The 19616-nt window shown below is 38.5% G+C and overlaps 4 protein-coding genes across 8 annotated transcripts; 3 read left to right on the forward strand and 1 right to left on the reverse strand.

Annotated features, from left to right (window-relative positions):
- The first annotated feature begins 12 nt into the window (after positions 1-12).
- Positions 13-3637, forward strand: Drongo (Arf GTPase activating protein drongo). 2 transcript variants are annotated; one of them, XM_070656249.1, is made up of 6 exons: positions 13-389; positions 1928-2445; positions 2544-2732; positions 2845-3027; positions 3168-3295; positions 3366-3637. In XM_070656249.1, the coding sequence occupies exons 1-6, from the start codon at positions 223-225 to the stop codon at positions 3417-3419; spliced, it is 1239 nt and encodes a 412-aa protein (XP_070512350.1). In that variant the 5' UTR covers positions 13-222; the 3' UTR covers positions 3420-3637. The 2 variants fall into 2 exon arrangements, with proteins under 2 accessions (XP_070512350.1, XP_070512351.1); XM_070656250.1 differs by having other exon boundaries at positions 252-382.
- A 202-nt stretch (positions 3638-3839) lies between these two features.
- On the reverse strand, positions 3840-9273 carry Dock (SH2/SH3 adaptor protein dock). Of its 2 annotated transcripts, XM_070656253.1 has the most exons (4): positions 8743-9273; positions 6443-6752; positions 5004-5941; positions 3840-4610 (listed from the first exon to the last, which is right to left on the reverse strand). In XM_070656253.1, the coding sequence occupies exons 2-4, from the start codon at positions 6459-6461 to the stop codon at positions 4389-4391; spliced, it is 1179 nt and encodes a 392-aa protein (XP_070512354.1). In that variant the 5' UTR covers positions 6462-6752; positions 8743-9273; the 3' UTR covers positions 3840-4388. The 2 variants fall into 2 exon arrangements, with proteins under 2 accessions (XP_070512354.1, XP_070512355.1); XM_070656254.1 differs by lacking the exon at positions 6443-6752.
- Positions 9274-9737: 464 nt separating this feature from the next.
- Positions 9738-17487, forward strand: LOC139102364 (ras GTPase-activating-like protein IQGAP1). 3 transcript variants are annotated; one of them, XM_070656235.1, is made up of 19 exons: positions 9738-9902; positions 10267-10357; positions 10419-10653; positions 10735-10879; positions 10995-11152; positions 11220-11354; positions 11436-11520; positions 11636-11727; positions 11811-11973; positions 12055-12215; positions 12280-12414; positions 12487-12643; positions 12722-12967; positions 13063-13226; positions 13308-13451; positions 13524-13892; positions 13983-14147; positions 14225-14338; positions 14413-17487. In XM_070656235.1, the coding sequence occupies exons 2-19, from the start codon at positions 10272-10274 to the stop codon at positions 16585-16587; spliced, it is 4929 nt and encodes a 1642-aa protein (XP_070512336.1). In that variant the 5' UTR covers positions 9738-9902; positions 10267-10271; the 3' UTR covers positions 16588-17487. The 3 variants fall into 3 exon arrangements, with proteins under 3 accessions (XP_070512336.1, XP_070512337.1, XP_070512338.1); XM_070656236.1 differs by having other exon boundaries at positions 10270-10357; XM_070656237.1 differs by lacking the exon at positions 9738-9902 and adding an exon at positions 9937-10192.
- A 206-nt stretch (positions 17488-17693) lies between these two features.
- Positions 17694-19545, forward strand: Xpac (DNA repair protein complementing XP-A cells homolog Xpac). Its single transcript, XM_070656240.1, has 6 exons — positions 17694-17840; positions 18095-18316; positions 18472-18583; positions 18661-18785; positions 18888-19164; positions 19250-19545. The coding sequence occupies exons 2-6, from the start codon at positions 18162-18164 to the stop codon at positions 19409-19411; spliced, it is 831 nt and encodes a 276-aa protein (XP_070512341.1). The 5' UTR covers positions 17694-17840; positions 18095-18161; the 3' UTR covers positions 19412-19545.
- The last annotated feature ends 71 nt before the right edge of the window (positions 19546-19616 follow it).

Raw genomic sequence — 19616 nt, forward strand, 5'->3', positions numbered from 1 at the left:
CGCAGTCAGTTTTGCAGGCGCGGCGCGATAGGCGATTCGTACGGTCCCTGGGTAACCTGGGGTATCGCTCGCGAGCAATAGCCTCGACGGCCTACTACTCGAGGTAGGCTCCTTCGTCCCGGAGGAGCGCGAGCCTATTCCCCGTATCAGACGCGCGCGCGGAGGCGCGCGTACGCGCGCACACACGCACGCACGACGCACGTACGTATACGCGCGCACAGGATGGCGTCCACGACGAAGAGGAAGCAGGACGAGAAGAACCTGAAGACGCTCCGCGAACTGGTCTCGCAGCCGGGCAACAAGGAATGCTTCGACTGCAACCAGCGCGGGCCGACCTACGTCAACATGACGATCGGCTCGTTCGTCTGCACCACTTGCTCTGGTATGCTGTAAGTACCTCCGGCTCCGCCGTCTCTCATGCTCCTGCCCTCGCAGAGACCGTCTCTCCTCTCCCCCAACCCCCCAACCCCCGCGCCGACGTTTCCCTGAATGGCATGGTTCTCGCGGTGCGAGGTACCGTTCTCTCACGCCTTTGCCCCTGCGGCGGCGTGACATTGGGCAAATGTCAACCGCCAACCTCAGACGGCGAGAAGATAGCTAGGTGCGCGCGATCTCGATCACCGGATGACTTATCAAACTTCTTCCTGGAACCCAGCCCGGAAAGGAAAAACCAGGGATCCCGGAACGTGGTTCACGTCCATCGACGGTATCGTCGCGCAGCGTCTCGGACGTCTACGTATCAATATCATCGTCACCCTGGCCGTGGCGCGTAACGCGGCGGCTGCTATAAATAGAGGGTGGGAAAAACCCAGCGGACGGAACGACCTGGCCGCAACGGCGATCCTCGGCGACGTCGCGGCGCGAAGAACGACGTAGTCTCCCCGCGCGAAAATCGCCTCGGGCGACGTACACGTGTACAGGCCTTCGCGAAGCGTTGCGCTGCGACGGGAATAAAGAGGAAGAAGAAAGAGAGAGGAAGAGAGAGAAGGAGAGAAAGCGAGGGAGAGACCGCTCTCGCTCGCAGAGTCTGACTCATCGCATTAAAACGTCGGCGGCTTCCGACAGCCAGGAAGTTAGCGCTATCAGCGACGTCAACGTTTTCTTTGTGCGCAGTTCTGGTTATCAACGCTCGCAAAAAAAAAAAAAAAAAAAAAAAAAAAAATATAGGAATGTCACGCTACGCGTCGAAGAAACGAGAAGAGTTAGGAACGCGCTCCCTCGTTTCTCTTTTTCTCCTCCGTCGCTTCGCTCGCGCGCTTTTTTTTCCTCCGTCATTTGCCTGCCGAGGAACTCGCTATCGCGAGCGAGCGATACGCGAGCAGCAGATTATCGACTTCCCAATCGGCCAGGTCGCATTGCGCGAGGTGGACCGTGCCGCATTGCACTGCATGCGCGCACGTGCGGGTTTTTAAATCTCGTTACACAGCTGCATATGCGGCGCATTAGAGACACGCGAGCTTCATTATTATTCGTCACGGAAGCTTTAACGATTGGCGTCCGCCGGCTGACCGCTGGACGAAAGTGTTCCGAATGGCTGTCCGAAAGAAAAAAAAAGAGAAAAAAGAAACATTATTCATATGACGTAATTGCAATTCCTAAGCAGTCATTGATTTTTCGCGAACTCTCCCCTCTTTCTCTTTGTCCCTGGGTCTATCTCTGGCTCTCGTATGTTTCATATTGCCTAACAGTTTTAAACTAATCGACACAGAAACATTGAACTGGAAAAAAAAGAGGTCTGTACTCGTGAAAAATAATATTTTTTCTTTTTTTTTAAGATGAGATGTGGATAACAATGCAGAACATTATGTGTTTACATGAATTTACATGTCACGTTGACGTTTGCCCGTTCCCTCCGCCGTGAATTCGATCTTCACGTCGGATGTCGAGTCTGGAATTTTAATCTACAAACCCGCATTGCATTTTACAGACGAGGCCTGACTCCGCCGCACCGGGTAAAGTCCATCTCTATGGCGACGTTTACCCAAGATGAGATAGACTTCATAAAGGAGCACGGCAACGAGTACTGTAGGAGAATATGGCTCGGCCTGATGAACTCGAACTCGCCCCAGAACTTCGACACCAAGGACGAGCAGAAAATGAAGGACCTGATGAGCGCCAAGTACGAGCTGAAGAGATACTACCTGGATCCGTCGATCGCGAATCAAAACGTGGTGACGCAGCCGAGGTCACAGTCGGCGAACAATGTGCCGAGGGTACCAAACTCGGGGACGTCTATAACGCTGCCGGCACCGATCAACCAGAAATCGAGCAACACGGACGCGTTGAACAATTCCAATGATTTCTCGACGGACTTCGTCGCCGACTTCAGTAAAGTTCCTGATCCCTTTTGTCCGACAGCGACGGCGCCGGTCAATCAGCAGGCGTTCGCCCAACAGCAGTTCTTCGCCAACTTCGACAATAATCCGGTCTTCAATAATTCAAAAAGTAAGAACGAATATCTCGGTACCGTAGTCTTTATCTGGAATATCTAAACTGAATTATAACGAGATGCTTATCTTATAATGAACAATTTTATTATTGAGGTATGGAAACGTCCGCAATGTTTAATCAGGTCGGTGGAAACGGCACGATGAACATGAATGGGATACACGCGCCACCCTCGGAAGATCGTTACGCGGCACTTAAAGACTTAGACTCGCTGATGAAGCAAACGCAATTGAAGGAGGAAACAACGGGCACTACGTCCGCGTGGAACGTAAATAATTCGAATGGTGATTATTAATTACCTGGCTTATCTGATAACAACTTGTCAATTGATTGTGTACTTGTTGCCTGATTAATGTAAAAAGTAGAACTGGAATATATAAAATTTCTCAATTGCAGCACCAAACGCTACGTGGAGCATAGGAGTAAATAATCAAACGCATGTCATCTCGAACCCTTTCACGGGTGGTGACTTATGGCGGCCGTCTGCAAACGTAGTGAACAATAATACTCAATCCGTCGATAGCTCTCTGTGCAATCCTGCAAATCCATTTAAACCGACTCAGTTCCCTGTAAATAATGGTAAGAAACAATTTTAAAAATAAGACTTTCTTAAACTGCTGTTCTTTAAAATACATATGTAGCTGTGCAATTTTTTTTATTATTATCTTATGTTTCATAATCCTTATCGATTGATTTAAATTAATGAAATTAATTTTTAGATTCGCAGTGGATAGGCATCGGCGCACCTAGTAATGGAGATGTACTCCAATTAAGTCAGTACATGACGCCGCTAGCGAACAAAGTATGGCAACCGACGGTGCCGGCATATCATGCAAATCCATTCATGGTAATTTTAATGAAGTTTTTATAATAACGAATTCTTCCTTGAATTAACTAATTGTTAATCATTGTTACAGGTGGGTACAGGAGTCAGCAACATGACAAGGAATTCGAACAACCCTTTCTTATGATTATGTACGCGTAAGCTTTTAATGGAGTTACGATCAAATAATGCGAACTAAAATATATTTAGATTAGGCAAATTGTTATATTGTGACCTTATTGGCAATTAGTGCTATTAACTTTTATCCCCAGGAGCACAATCTCATATCTATATGAATAAAAAAAAAAGTAATACTTTTATTTATGAATATAATACACGTTAATAAAGATTAATATTTGTTACTAATCGTGAATGTTACTCGACGATACTTCCAATTTCTTATCGGTATAGATTTTTAAATTAATCTTTTTTTTTAACGATATAAGTAACTAAAAAAAATTAATTCTGCAATATAACAATGGCATAACATTTTAAACGCATACATATATATATTTATATTTTTGAAAATGGACAAAGGAAATCAGAGGATTATACATTCTGTCTTATGCACACTTAAATACAGTTTATTTACTTAAAAACTTCTAATATAAATACAAAATCACAAATGAACACTTAGTCTTTGTTATAATTCAATACCAATAGCTCTAGAGTAGAGATCCACTTAATCGTTCATAATTGCATAATAATTAATTATTACTTGATCATTACACTTGCAGTCTATATTATATGCAGTTGTAATATATTATTAATCGTAACAGTCGGTTCGCGTTTTACAATTACATATGAATATAAAGATAAGCCTTGTGTTGTCAGTTAGCTCATGTAGCTGCCGTATTAATGTTTCTTTGTTCGTTTGCTAAGTAGTCTGGAAGCTCCGAGGAGTGTAATACGAGTTACCGATTCATTTAGAGTAATAAATTATAGCTCACTGTATAAATGTTGAAAACAATCGAGAAACACTAATATACGAGTAGACCAATTATATTAAATGTATAAACGTACGAGATGTGTGATATTGATATTACTAGGCAGGCGTCGCGTATCTTGGCGATACATCTGAAAGCGCATGGACTGTCTCTTCATGGCACGAATTCGTCTAGCAACCATTGCTACTGGCATTGCCTTTTGGTAATGGGCGCACCAAATACAACTTCTCTCCCTGCTTATTAGTGTAGATTGGGGCCCTCTGATAATGATCTACAAGCTGATCTAGCGTGTGAAACTTCCTCTGACCGATGCAGTATAGCGCTCCTTCCACGTGTACCCTAAAGTGCTTATTACGTCCTGGCGCTTTCAAGGATACCGAATAGTCGCCCATCTAAAAAATTGACAATAATTAGAGCGATAAATAATGGTACGTTATACTTGCTTTTAATAAGCCAAGTACTTTATTAATTGTTAAATTTTAATTACAATTTAGAAAAAAAGATTTTTATTGAAATGCAAAGAAAATTTATGTAATATGGATAAATAGAAATAAATGCAGAAATCTTTGAATGTTAAAAACTTCGACGGGAGATAAATTATTTTATTCCGGAAAAGATCCCGTCTATAACTACACGGGGGGAGGAATTTTGGAATATTAATTAAAATTTAGGAAGATTAACTAATTATTTTCATATATTATCACTAAATCAAAGACATGAGAAATAATATATGAAAACCAGTAAATTGCTAACTCCAGTTTATATGAAGTAACCACTTTACTTACGTTGGTTTCACTATCCCTGATTAGAAAATCTCCATCGTGGCCGTGTTGATTGAGCAGCGTGTCGCATTGCGAGCGCGTAATACTACCGTAGTACCAGGGCTTGCCAACGAGATGCGGTCGATCGCCGGGATCTGGCCTCCGTTCAAGAGAATCCCCCTGGCTGATTTCGCTACTCGTCATGCCACGCTCGCGGTACGGCTGCGTCAAGTACTCGCTGAGCTCCTGGAGATAATTGCGCGGTACCAGTCCAACTTGTCCTTGACTATTTCTCGCCTTGTACCACTCAGGGTCTGCCGGTGGACGATCGAGGATCTCGAGACGGTCGCCTTTCTCGAACGACAGCTCTTGATCGTTGTTGGACGAAAATGAATAGAGAGCCACCACGATGTCGAGCACGTTCTCGGCCATCGCGTACGTGTGCAGCGTGTCGTCAGCGTCGCCTTCCTCCTGGGTGTAGTTCGACGGGAACCAGCCGGCTTGGGTGCCGCTCTGGCCTCGCCACCAGCCATCGTTGCTCTTTTCGAGTATTAAAATCCTGGTACCCTTCACGAGAGACAGCTCGTCCGCCTGCTGCGCTTGATAATTATATTTAACGACCGCGGTGCCGATCGCTTCGCTTGGGTCGGCCGGTAAACGTCGCGCCATAATAGGAGACTCGACCGCCCGGGACGGCGAGTTACTGGATGGCAAAGTCTTAGAGCCGGAGCCCTTCTTGACTTTCTTCTTAATACTATCGAACAGCGAGGGCTTTTCCTTCTTAACATAGTTGCTCGGTACGTAACCAGCCTGTCCTCTCGCGCTTTGCACTCGCCACCAATGTTTCGAATCGTCCAGCAACAGATAGCGATCGTTTTTACGTAAATCTAGCTCCTGGGCACCTTGTGCCCCGTAATCATATTTGGCGACAACGTAACATACGTCGTCTTGACTCGTCTTGCCTGAAATCATATCGCAGTTATTATCATCGCACATAACATAAAGATATGTAAAAAAGAAATAGATTTTAATTAATACACACGTGTAATAATTTAATATATATCATATTTGCTACAAACATGAATGATAAACAATTTAATTTTTTATCTCGAATTTTTAGTAATTTACGAATGTTAGAAACAGATTTATGTATGCCGTCGTAACTTTACGCAAAATAACACGCAGGACATTGTCACAATCAATACAAAAATTAATTCACGCAGCAATCTAATTCGAGATCAAATAATCGAAGAATAACGTAAAAATAAAAGTCTAATATTATCAGAGAAATGCAAAATTTACCAAGATACACAAGAACGAATTACGATCGAAGTGATACTTTATTCATTGCATAGGCCTGATGAGAACTTCGTCGATACGTAAATCAAAAGGAAAAAAAAAAAAAAAAAAAAAAAAAATTTTACATACAAAGCAAAAAGCGTACAAAAAATAAAAAAACGTACCATGCTTCATGGCTGCCATGTGCGTAAAAATAAATACATATATATATATATGGACGATATATATGTATTTAGATTTTGTATGTACAGCTGAGTGTGGCGTGAGTAGCTGCTACTCACGTACTACTTCAACAAATCTTAAGTCTGCTTGTACAGAGTCGGCGGCGTGAGTGCAGCAGGCATTCATTATTTAGTTTTTGCTCTTTTTATTTTATTTTATTTTATTTTTTTGTTCAGTGCTGATGCACCTGCTGATTTCTTTGGTCAGAATCCATCGTTCTCAAGGGTAGCGCAAGCAAGTGCATTACCAACACTTTGGGGAAAACAAAAATAAACGATCATTAGCACAAGATTATCAGATCGGCGAGTATAAGACTTTCATTATCGTACTTTAAAGAGTTCTAGCGCGTCATAGAGTGCATAATCTCGGAATGACTATGTGCGAAACTCTCGGCAGAGTTGCGAAACCGCCGGTGAAGTTTAATAACTGGTCATTTTGTTAAGTACTTGTCAACTGTGCGAAGCACTTGTTATAGTGGACGTGGTTGATACATGTAATTTGGTATACGACTTGAAAGAACCCGAGACGAATTATCTTTGCAGTAAAAAACAGAGTAGTGTCGGTTGACACATCGATGATTCACTCTATGGCATGCCTAGTTTACTTTTCTAAAATTCTATATTCTTCTAAAAACATGCATCATATTCTATTGATAACAGCTACGTCGTATTAAATACGTCACACAAAATTATTTAACTTACGCCCAGTTCTATCAAAGCAGAATTATTCATTTTGTTCTTCATTATATTTTAAAATTAGAAAGAAAACTAAATTATAAGTTAAATCAAAATTGAATCTACCTTGATAGAAATAAATGGCAAAGCGACTCGATCGGTGTGCTTATGAAAAAGGGATACCTCTAGGTTTTCTTTTTTTTAAACTGTGTACTTAGGTATTTTCACGTGAGAATACGTGAGTGTACAGTTTAAAATAAATTGGAGGTGTCTCCGTTTTCGGAAGTTTATCCGACTCGATAATTAATAATGTTATAAACTACTTGGTAACTGCTGTAAGCGTTGTACAAATCAACGATCATCATACCGCCTATTACGTTACTTAAATTGAGTGACGGTAATGCTAATATAATAATAATCCTTCTATAGGCATTGTATAATCTATCACAGTGCTATAATACAAACATATACGCATGCGATAAACAAAAATGCTACTCTACTTAAGCTAATAAATGTAAGATCGCCAAAACGCACGAAGAATTAAGGTATCGCTGACGCATTTATTCAGTAAGAAAAATATGCGGTAAAAAAAAAAATTACTGATTGAATAATCTAATCTTCTATACGAGTTCAAGAGAGAAAATTCAAAACAACAAAGTTCGCCGAAACAAAATGCGATAGCGCCGGTACTCTTCGACTTCTCCGGGCTTTCCTATCTTTCTTTTTATCCGTCGAAGTCTACTCTAAGTGTTTTGACGTTCATTTTTATCAATGCAGATTGACCCTCGTCTTGGTTCAACCTTCTCTTTTTTTTCTTTTTTCCCCTGAGTGCCTCTGAATTCTACATTCTTCGAAGTGACAAAATTAAACCGAGGCCGAAGTCACGCAGCGCTGATGGAAATAAATACGAGGAAGGAGAGCACTCGGACGTGTGACTCAAACGGGGCGATCGGACTTCATTTTTCAGCGATGAATCGTCCCCTGCGTTGTAATAGAATTCTTTTCAATAATCGTGCCTCGTGACTCGAAGTGGCGCAACGCGGAAGTAGGGAGTCGTGGATAATTCCGTGGCTGGTAGCACCTCGAGGCCGGTCGCACCAGGAAGCGTCAGTCGCATCCGAGTTCTCTCCTTCTCGTCCCTGTCGCATAAGCAGCGAATGTAATCTAACGAGTAGCGAAAGCCGCCTACGGCATTTGAAACGTGAAACACGAGGCGAGATGCCGTGCACGGGGAATGCACCGGTGTCGCGTCAGCGCGCACCACGATCGGTCGCGATGCACGATTAATTGCTCCGGAGTCAAAGGCGCCGGCCGATACGTAAAGCAAGGGAAATCGGTCGGCCGCGGTGACACCGACTCAACGCGAGCGATCGTGGTCTTTCCTGTAAACGCCAGTCTGCTTCTCTACCTCCATTTCCCTTTACCGCGAGGGAAAGAAACAGTCGCGACACAACCTACGCGCTTACGGATCGTGCGAGGAGCGCAAGAAGCGTAAACGAAAAAACTGGACGCGCACGAGGGCGCGCGCGCGCGCACGCCCGTGCCGGTCAGACGTACGTTGGACTTACCGATTTTTAAACTTGACATATTCCTGCATAAAGAGCTTTTGGGATCTTACGTCGTTACACGGCTTGTTTTCCCCCACCCCCGAGCAGCAGCCATGAACGACTGGAGCGTACCTACGTGCCGGGGGGGCTCGTGCGTGTCTGTCACTCTATCGCTCTTTCTCGTTCTCTCTTATATCGTCCTTTGCCTCCCTTTCTCTTTCTCTCTCTCTCTTTCTCGCTATTTTCTGCGAGGGTAACGAAGAAGTCGGGAAACGAGCGCGCGGTGTATGCCGCGTTCCATCCGCTCTTGATCGCCGCCGTCGTCCTCGACGTGCACGTCGGTGATACCTAGGGCCGACGATCCCTCACACGCGCGGAGCCGCCCTTCCTCTACGCAACTTCCCGTAAACCTGAGATACCGCGGCACGAAGCGATGCTTCACGGTGCCGATTCGCCACACGCTCGCGGCCGCGCTTGTACGCGAACCCCTCCCGCACGCGATGAACAGACCCACCCTTAGGCCGGAGGTGCACCGAGAAGAATATCGGGTAGAAGTGCAGCCCCCCTCGATCCCCGGCTGCGCTCTCGCACGCACGACACTTCGTCAGGTCGCCCGCAGCGTCGCCGCGCGGCGAGCGCGCTTATTAATGCCCGATCTCCATTTTGTAATAAACTATAGCAGTAAAAAACTAGCCAATTATATTTAACTATTCTCTTGAAACTTTGACATGATTGGTCATTTTTTTAAGGCGCAAGGCTTACTACACGTAATGTAGATCGGACATAAGGCAAACTTACATCTTTCCGGCTTAGATCCAATGGTAGTAGTCCGTTCCATTGGATCAATTTTTATTAGCCTCGATCAATTAAATCGTAGATTGGATTAGTCAATGGAAGAGAAGTTTTATAAGAAGCACGCTCTTCTATTGGATCTTCCGTTGAATCTACTCCTTTATTAATCTTCGTTGAAAATGTCGCTTGAATCGAAAATCGTTTTATTGTTGCCAGCACTGACCGGCACTGGTACAATACGTACAGAATAATAAATTTGAATCCAGGAGAGTGTAACGATCGTTCGATGTTTATCACCTGTTGCTTTCGGTTTTTCGTGTGACAGCCGTGTCCGCTGTTCTCCTCGAGGATAGTGAACGTGACTGACGTTTCGGCAAGGCAGAAGAAAGGTGAGGACCCGTTATCGATAATTATTCTATTATTCCGTTTAATCTGTCCGCATCTATTAGTAAATGAATCTCGTCGACGCAACATGTCGACCTTCCAGCCGTCCGTAACTAATTTATAATTAATTAATTTGCGCACGTATTTGATTATAATTTTGCATGTGCGCGCGTAATATTATATACGCCTGAATATATTTAAAAACGAGCAAGCAACGCATGTCTTAATTTATCTAAAAAAAGAAAAAACAATCTGTTGACATCACAGAGAAGAAAGTTTAATTATACTGTATGTTGTAAGTGAAATACATTTTTACTTTATATCGACTGTAAATTTTCTAACTTGGAATTAAATACGATTTTATTTTAGAAGACATGAGGACATCTGCAGAGGATATAGATGAGGAAAGAAAGAGGGATTTATCATACCTCTACCTCTGCCACTTGGAGGAATCTAAAAAGTAAAATATATTTATATTTGTTAAAATAAAAGGATATCAGTAGCTACTTATTTATTTGTAGATGGATGGAAGCCTGCTTGAGAGAGCCATTACCTCCAACAACTGAGCTGGAAGAGAATTTTCGCAATGGAGTGTACTTAGCTAAACTTGGGAACTTTATGGCACCTAATATTTTACCATTAAATAAAATATATGATATTGAACAGCGCAGATACAAGGCTGCTGGATTGCAGTTTCGTCATACAGATAATATAAATTATTTTTTAAAATGCCTGGAGTCTGAGCACTTACCATTCGTATGTATAAAATTTTAATGTGATGAAAAAATATACTGCTGCTACATAAAAATAAAATAACGTAAAATTTGCATTTTGTAGACATTCTTGCCGGAAACAACGGACATATATGACAAAAAGAATATGCCGCGATTAATATATTGCATTCATGCTCTTAGCAAACATTTATTTAAATATGGGAAAGCACCACCAATGCCAGATTTATATGGAAAAGTAAACTTTTCTGGTATGCACTTTATAATATTTTATTTAGAAAATGCAAAAATATTAATTAAGAAATTATTAAACTGTATTTTAGATATTTGCTTTTTATAATTAATATTTATATCATATTCTTTTAGTGGAAGAAATCGATACCGTTACTAAAGAATTGCAAAAACATGGCATTCAAATGCCTGCCTTTCAAAAAATTGGCGGTTTATTAACCAACAGCATTACTACAGATACAGCCACACTTCACGACGCTGTTCTTGCAATTAATCAAGCTGTGATAGATAACGTACGTTTTATTTCGTTTAAAAATAATTTTAAATAAAAATAAAATAATAATTGAATATATTTTTTAGGATAACGATAAAATTTTGCAAGAACTTCAAAGTAAAGAAATGCAATTGAGTAACGTTAAACCTATTTACATAGAAAAATACAGTCAGGTGTTAGCAAAAGCTAAAGCTGCAAAATCAGAAGCGGCACTTAACAAGGTATTTGATCATATATTCGTGTAATTTTAGAAATTTATGTTTAGACTTTTAATTATATTAAATTTATACGATGTTATTTAGTCCCTTAACGACAGTTATGAAATGGATGAATACGATGAATTATTAACACAAGCGGAAATACAAGGACACATTAATTACGTAAATGGTGAGTAAGATAAATATATTAAATACATTTCTATAATTCTTGTATTAATATTATATTTGATTTAATATTTTATTTAAAAATACATAAAATTATTATAGTAAAATATATATTTTAGCTTCTTGTGCATTGGAAGTTATTGTTTTCTCTTTATCCCATGACAATGCTGAATTAATAGCTGCTTTAAAAGTGCCAGTATTATCTTTTAAGGTATGTAACAGAAATTTTTCTTTTAATATGACGTAATAACTAAAATTTTAATTACAACATCTTTTATATATATTGCTTAATAGAATATATTTATGGAGAATGTTGAGGATTACAAAGAACAACTACTAATGCTGGATAAATTTAAATGGAATGATGTATACCCATTGGAAAGCATTCAATATTGGACCGATAAATTTCAAAATGCGATTAACAAAGGAAATGAGAATGCACAACGACGTCGTGAACGTTAATATTATTTAATTAAATATATTGTATTAATTTCAGGGTATATAAGCTGCAATTCTTACGGAATATTTTTTTTTATAGGAGAGAAAACGATCGAACGTTTAAATATTGCTTTAGAATCCGAGGATAAAGCAAAGTTTTATGAGCTCCTGCAAAATCCATGCTTAGAAATTTCTCGTATAGATGAATTTGCAATTCCGTTATATTATCAAGAAATGAAAGAAGATCGTATAGAATCCAAGGTAAAATTACGTGCTGTATTATCTTTATTTTTTATCATTAATATTGACTACTTTTTTTTTATAGACTGATATTACTTACGATGACATAATCGCATGTATACCTTTTTTATCTATTATTGCTGCTATTACCAAAGTGGTGGACATGGGAAATCCAAATTTCGTTTACGAGAAGCTCTCAAATCCTAACGCGCGTTTAACTGTAAGTGTGATAAAAATTTACAATTATTATTTTATTTATCGAAATAATTGCTTTCATGACTAAATACTATAGGGACTTGATGAATTTAATAAAGTAAAGTACGCTCAAGCATTAACATCGGTCCGACAAGCAAAGCTTAGAGACTTTCAAGAATGTTCAATATTAACTTATGGCGACATTCAAGAATGCATCGATTCGGTGAACGAACAATGTGACGAAGGTTTTGAAGGTATAACAAAAATCTCATATATTGATTAATTATATTGATATTGAATCAATATAATGACGAATATTTTCGCGTAAACAGTTATAGAAATTTTGCAACAAATTAATCGTACTGTGGCGGCAAATGACAACGAGAAAATGATGGAAGCCTTAAAAATAATTACTGACAAGTTCGATATACCTACATATCCGCATGATGGGCAGTTTTATTTAAAGTTGTTTAAGAAACGTTTATTTGAAAAAGAATCTGATGAATCTGAATTATGGCTAGATGATATCAAGACTGTAGCGAAAATAGTAACAGCAGAAATCGAAGAAATGCAAGAAAGTATGCTATACGTTTTTAAATGTCTTATATCGTTTTTAAATTAAATAATATAATTTATATTAACAAACATTTAAATTATCTTAATTAATTTACAGTGATCATATTTTTGTGCGATATTAACACGCACGTGGAAAATAATAACAAGGAAGAAGCTTTTTACTGTCTGGAAATGCTTAATATATATGAAAAATTTAAAAGGCTTACTGAGGAATGTAAAGAGAGATGCTTCCTAGCATTGCGACAGTTGCAAATGCGGAAGGTGAAATATTTCTTAAAAGTATATATAAAATATATTCTAAATTTTATATAAATGTTTTTAATACTTTTTTTAATATTATAGCATGAAACATATAGGTGTCCGTATGTTTGTTATACTACCAGTCAAGGAAATAAAATTTATATCGATTTAAGAAGAAGAAGATACGCATGGGAGTGCCCAATAGATTTTACGAAAACGTATTATCTTACAATAGATGACATAAATGTATGTATATGTTAATCTAAAAAAATATTGCGCGTAGTTAAAACCATTTATCATTAACAATTTTTGTTTTAGGAAATAATTAAATCTATAATAGCAGAAAGATATGAAGAGGAAACATATATAATGTACGATGAAAAAATTATTATTGCACTTCAAGCTTACTGCAGAGGGTACTTATTGCGTAAAAGAATGGCTGAAAAATATGCCTATTTTGATTATCATCTGAAAAAAATTATATTAATACAAGCATGGTGGAGAGGCGTTATGCAACGAAAAAAGTACCATAAATTATTGCAAAAAAGGAGACAGAATATATTATTGCTTCAAAATAAATCTTTAAACGCAAAATCAAATAATAAGAATGATAAATTATATTACGATAAATTATTAAATGCAAAAACAATTCACAAGAATGATAGGTTAAGTCGATATAAAAGACACGTAAGTAAATTTAATTTTTTTAATTTGATTATTTCTTACCAGTAATTTAGTTTATGAAATTTAATTAAAAAATTCTTTTTTATCACACAGGAAGATAAGATAATTAAAATACAAGCTCTATGGCGTGGTCGAGCATCAAGAAAAGCTTTTCGCTCCTTATTGTATTCGAAAAAACCGTCGTTTCCCGTAGTCAGATATTTTTCGACGGTATTAGGTTTCAGTGCGGAGGATTATGACAAAGATCTAGAATTACAAGTACGATAATTTTAATATTATTTGCAAATATCTCCTCTGGTGCAGCAAAGTTTTACTTTTATAATTATTTATTTTAGAAATTGAAACACGAGGTCGTACAATGTATAAGGCACAATCAAAATTTATCAGAACAATTGGATAGCATGTTCGTCAAAATAGGATTATTGATTCAGAACAGAATAGCATTACAGGTATATTTTTTAAAATAATTAAATGTTCATAAAGTGAAAAATTTTGCTAAGAAATATCTTGCGATTTTTTCTAGGATGTCGTAGCGCACGGCAAAAGTTTGGATACTCTTGCGAAGGAGAAAAACGCCGTGAAAGATCAAAGCTCCTTGAGTGATATTACAATGGCACATAAAGGTCTCAAATCGTTAACAAGAGAAGGTCGTAAAATGTTAGAAGGATATCAGCACCTGTTTTACGCGTTACAGACGAATCCACAATATTTGTCCAAGCTATTATATTTGCCTCCTACTAATAAGTCGAACAAGTTGTTCCTGAAGAATATCATTTTGACGCTATTCAATTTTGGATCAAATACTCGCGAAGATTATTTACTGCTGAAACTTTTTGGTTGTGCATTAAGAGAAGAGATCAAGTGTAATTGTCATCAGCCCTCCGACGTGCTAACCGGCAAGCCTCTGGTACGCGAAATGGTGGTAAATTACGCAAAACAATTTAACGGTCAAGCGTCGTTGAAACAGATCGTAGGTCCGTTGATAGAAAAGGTTCTGGAGCAAAAGGATCTTTGCATTGAAACAAATCCAGTAGACATATACAAACTTTGGCGGAATCAGTGGGAAATGGAAAACGGCCAATCTTCAAATATGCCCCACACAGCGTCGCAAGAACAAGCATTGAAACACGTCCCAGTGCAAGAGTTGCTTACAAAGGCGATAAATCAATTAAAAAAAATATCTCTCGAGTTTCTAAACAGAATAACGCAATCCCGCGATCTGATTCCTTACGGGATGCTTTACGTCTCGAAGGTTTTATATAACACTTTGATGGAAAAATTCCCGCATGCTCCCGAAAAGGATATCTTGAAGGCGGTCGGCAATTTAATTTACTATCATTTCATTAACGCCGCGATCGTGGCACCGGATACCTTTGACATCGTTACACTGCCGGTCGATAAAGCATTATCTTCCTGCCAGAGGAAGAATCTGGCGAGTATAGCCAAGGTGTTACAATTTTCCACCTCGAAAAAAGGCTTCGGCGAGGAGGCACCGCATTTGGAATGCTTAAATCAATTTATAATTGCCTGCCACGAGAAGTTTAAGGAATTCTTTCGATATTGTTGTCAAGTGGAGGATCTCGAGGAACATTTTAATATTCATGAATATACGGAGGCGACGCTCATTCAAAATCCGGAGATATGTATATCTCTACAGGAAATATGCGAGATGCACGCTCTGATGTTGAATTATGAAGATCAAATAGCACCGGATCCTTCCGATCCTTTACACGACTTGCTGGACGATTTAGGCCCGGCACCAACTGTGGCTTCATTACTCGGAATATCTAAAGCAACGTACGACGCGAACTTGGGGCGCTACAGCAAGCAAGAAGTATGTCTGGTGCTAACTAACAAGTTCCAGGTGCCGCGAAACGAAGACACAAATTTAAGTAATCTTTTCGTGAAAGCGAAGGAATTACTCGTGTCGGTTATTCCGTTCTTAAAACGATCGACTCTCATAGAGTCTTTGGAAACGACATCCTCTCCGATGTGCGTGAAACTGTTCGACTACTCGTCTGTGTCGCCTACAATTCGCGAGAGCTCGTCCATAAATGACTGCAAGATGCAACTACGTGCGTATCTCAACAAGCTTGAACTCGAGGGATGGGTCAGTCGTACAGACGGTTATCAGACGATCGTAACCGCGATAGCGAGAGATATTTGCAACAAAAATAAGTATCGCGTTGCGAGAGATAAAGAATTGCAGACGCTGCGAGCAACGAAGGTGCGGTTGGACGAGAAGACGCGGTACTATCAAGAGCAGGTTGAATTTTACAACAAGTACATAAAAGGTTGCCTCCAGAATCTGCACAGCGGAAAGAGTTCGCTCCGCGCGTACCGGGAAACGCAGAAGAACGTGTACACGCAATGCAAGCTGAGGTCGAAGATGACGGTGAAGTACTCAGCGTGGAAGTTGCAGGAGAAGGGCGTGCTGATGGAAGTCGATCAGGCGTTGAGCCCGACGGAGATGAAGAACGTAATCTTCGAGATAAGCCCAACGGAGCATAACGGCGTATTCGCCGTACGCTGCAAATTCATGGGCGTTGAACTGGAGAAGCTCGACATCAGCATACAAGAGTTACTCGAGCTGCAGTATGAAGGCAGAGCCTGCATGGACTTGTTCGGCAAAGCGAAAATCAATGTAAACTTGCTTCTGTACTTGTTGAATCGAAAATTCTATTATAAGAAGAGCTGAAGCAGCTGACCCGGCGTTCTTCTAACATAATTCGGAGCAACGAAATTAATAGATGCGTGTTACATGTGCAATTCACTGCTAGCACAAGTGTTCAAAGTGAAAAGAGCTTGGATCGATATTTTACATACCGCGACGAGTATGAATATTTTTCACACGATTTTTCTCGTATTATTTTATTTCAGAGATCGTTTATATACATTCATTGCGTACGAATTTGCTATTTTTTTTGTCCTTTCTTTTTACGATCTTCTTAGCGTAATTATATATTTACTTCACTTTTTGGACAAAGAAGAAGTAGCTACTGAACGAAGAGAGTCCTCCAGCTTGCATCTTAAATCATGCTTAGAGTATTATTATATAATCTATTTTTAGGTTTAAATTATCTAAAGTTATTCGTTAACTTGAGTTAGAGCGATGACTATATATATATTTTTTTATTATCACCTGGAAGATACAAGACATGACATTAATTTGCCACTGATTTTACTGCCGTAACATTCTACAGTTCTTTTTTTTAATAATCAAGCTATACAATTTGCAAACATTAACAATACCGTAAAAACTGTCACATCTCATTAGTATAACGATCCATTTAATTCAGCAATCTATCTAGTCTTAGTCGGCATGCGTTTTTGTAAATAATCGTGTTCGAGAATATTTAAAGATTTTTTAAGTATCCAATACAACTACCATTTTATATTAAAGTACACACGACGAGTCTGCTAACTTGTTCGGTACGTGTATAACGATCGGCTCTGTAGTGTGAAAAAATTAATATTAATATTGTAAGTTATAAAACCAATGTACTCCAAACGAAATTAACACCGTTTTAAGTTATAGAATAAAAAGAAGCTTCGATTGTGGTGTGGCATTGTAATATACGGTCGGAAAATGGGATTAAATTATGATTTTTTATTAAATTTTAATAAATACTTTTCTATCTACCATTTTAAACCTCTGTGCCTTCTATTTGGCCTGACCTTGCGCCATGAAAAATATTATATATGTACCTCTGTCGGCCAAGTGTATTACGAGATGTAAACGATGCGAGAAAACGGAGCGAAACCGGAGCTCGAGATGTGCGCGACGAGTCTAACAATTGCCGGCAATTTCTAGGCTCTGTCTGGTGAATAATTTGCGCCTTAATTATTCCTGTTTATATCGCGATCGATAATACATAATTCGTGATGAATCATACCTTTTAGATCGTTTTTACGTTACTTAAAGCTTTATATGACCAGTCTTGATAATTGGTAAGTAACCTCGCAGTCATACGACTCCACTTTTACCACTTTTATATCTTTTCATCCTGTGATTCTGATTGTTTGACGTTTAAAATAAACGTCAATGATACAACGCGCTTTCCCAGCGGTTCATTAAAATTGTCAAATATTTTTATTGTACTATTTAATTTAATTTCAGTGGTCTTTTTAACCTCAAAATGACAATCCGACAGTCCTAAATAGTAATTAAATATTATTATTGTTATACACTTGTCTATTTTCAGAATATAATTCTGTAAATACATATCAGTATTAAGGACCGATAAAAGGATCCGGTGTCTAATTAATAAAATGACCAGTGTAAAGACTACAAGTATGGAAAATAATTCTAACAAAAATGCAGACAGCATGCAAACAGATGAGCAGCTCAAAGAGAGAGCTGAAAGAAATCGTCAGAAGGCACTCTTGTTAAAAAAATCTAAAATCGTAACTCATCCTTATGCAAAGTATGTATTAATATACAATAGAGTTAAGAAATTGGCGTATAATATAATCCATTTTTTAGTTTATTAATTTTATAATCTTATTTTGTAAATGCACAATTTTATTTCTTAAAGAATTTGATTAAATTCTATATTTATGTATATTAATATGATTGCAGAGATAATAGTGATTCTATAAAAGGAAGAATGCTAAAAGTTCAAGGACAGCGTGTTATAGACAGCGGCGGAGGATTTCTGATAGAAGAAAACGATGAATTAGAACAAGAAATGGTATCTAGCACGTATATATATATAGTTACAATTTATAATATATTGTTACACTATATAAAACATATTTATTTATTTAGTTGAAAATTAGAGAGGAACCGGAACCAGTTATCGGTAATTTTAACGTGTGCGAAGATTGTCAGCAGAATTTTGGAGGCTCCTATCTCTTACAAACATTTAATCTGTCTGTCTGTGACAAATGCAGGTATAATAGTAGCATTTTATGTTAAACAATTTTATTTGTACATTTTCTCTTGTTTCTTTGATAAAGAAAAGTTACGAAAATTACATCGCTATGTCATTTTAGAGACAAAGAAGGGAAGCATTCCTTAATCACTAAGACTGAGGCTAAACAAGAATACCTGCTGAAAGATTGTGATCTCGATCGACGGGAACCCGCGTTGAAGTATGTCATACGAAAGAATCCCCACAATGCAAATTGGGGTGAAATGAAATTGTATCTACATTTACAAATAGAACAGAGGGCTTTGGAAGTTTGGGGCACCGAAGAAAATCTGTTGAAGGAGAAAGAAGCGCGCGATGTAAAGCGGGCGGGAGCTAAGATAAAGAAATTTAATAAAAAGGTAACTTACCTTTCTTCGTGTATAAATAATTTTAGCATAATGTTTTATTGCGTTAAAATAAATCTTGTTTCACGGATAAATGAAGATGAAACAGCTGCGAATGGAAGTGAGAAGTTCGTTGTACGATAAGACTACAAAAGCGTCCCACGATCATGAGTTTGGAGAAGACACGTACAATGAAGAGGATGATACATACACGCACACTTGCACAATATGCGATTATACAGAAACGTATGAAAAAATGTGAATTTCTGAATATCACTCGCGATAGCACGAGCCGATTTGATATTACTTTATAAAAGACATCATGAATTTTCTCGAATACGATCTTACTTAAACAATTAAGTTAAAATATATAAAAGCTTTATTTAATTTTTTAAATTCTTTCCCAAAACTTAATCTGTGTATATTTAATGTGTGTGTTAAGTATTATAATAAGTTAACATATTAGA

This window comes from Cardiocondyla obscurior, linkage group LG04, assembly GCF_019399895.1.
Source record: "Cardiocondyla obscurior isolate alpha-2009 linkage group LG04, Cobs3.1, whole genome shotgun sequence".
In the NCBI taxonomy this organism is placed as follows: domain Eukaryota; kingdom Metazoa; phylum Arthropoda; class Insecta; order Hymenoptera; family Formicidae; genus Cardiocondyla; species Cardiocondyla obscurior.

Coding starts and splice junctions, on each gene's coding strand:
- Xpac (XM_070656240.1), top strand. CDS start 18,162: ATGACCAGTGTAAAGACTACAAGTATGGAAAATAATTCTAACAAAAAT. Junction 18,786..18,887: donor TCTGTCTGTGACAAATGCAG/GTATAATAGTAG, acceptor ATGTCATTTTAG/AGACAAAGAAGGGAAGCATT. Junction 19,165..19,249: donor TAAAGAAATTTAATAAAAAG/GTAACTTACCTT, acceptor GGATAAATGAAG/ATGAAACAGCTGCGAATGGA.
- Drongo (XM_070656249.1), top strand. CDS start 223: ATGGCGTCCACGACGAAGAGGAAGCAGGACGAGAAGAACCTGAAGACG. Junction 3,028..3,167: donor TCAGTTCCCTGTAAATAATG/GTAAGAAACAAT, acceptor ATTAATTTTTAG/ATTCGCAGTGGATAGGCATC. Junction 3,296..3,365: donor ATCATGCAAATCCATTCATG/GTAATTTTAATG, acceptor TCATTGTTACAG/GTGGGTACAGGAGTCAGCAA.
- LOC139102364 (XM_070656235.1), top strand. CDS start 10,272: ATGAGGACATCTGCAGAGGATATAGATGAGGAAAGAAAGAGGGATTTA. Junction 11,728..11,810: donor TGCCAGTATTATCTTTTAAG/GTATGTAACAGA, acceptor ATTGCTTAATAG/AATATATTTATGGAGAATGT. Junction 12,415..12,486: donor ATCCTAACGCGCGTTTAACT/GTAAGTGTGATA, acceptor TAAATACTATAG/GGACTTGATGAATTTAATAA.
- Dock (XM_070656254.1), bottom strand. Junction 4,611..5,003: donor TCAGGGATAGTGAAACCAAC/GTAAGTAAAGTG, acceptor TCAATTTTTTAG/ATGGGCGACTATTCGGTATC.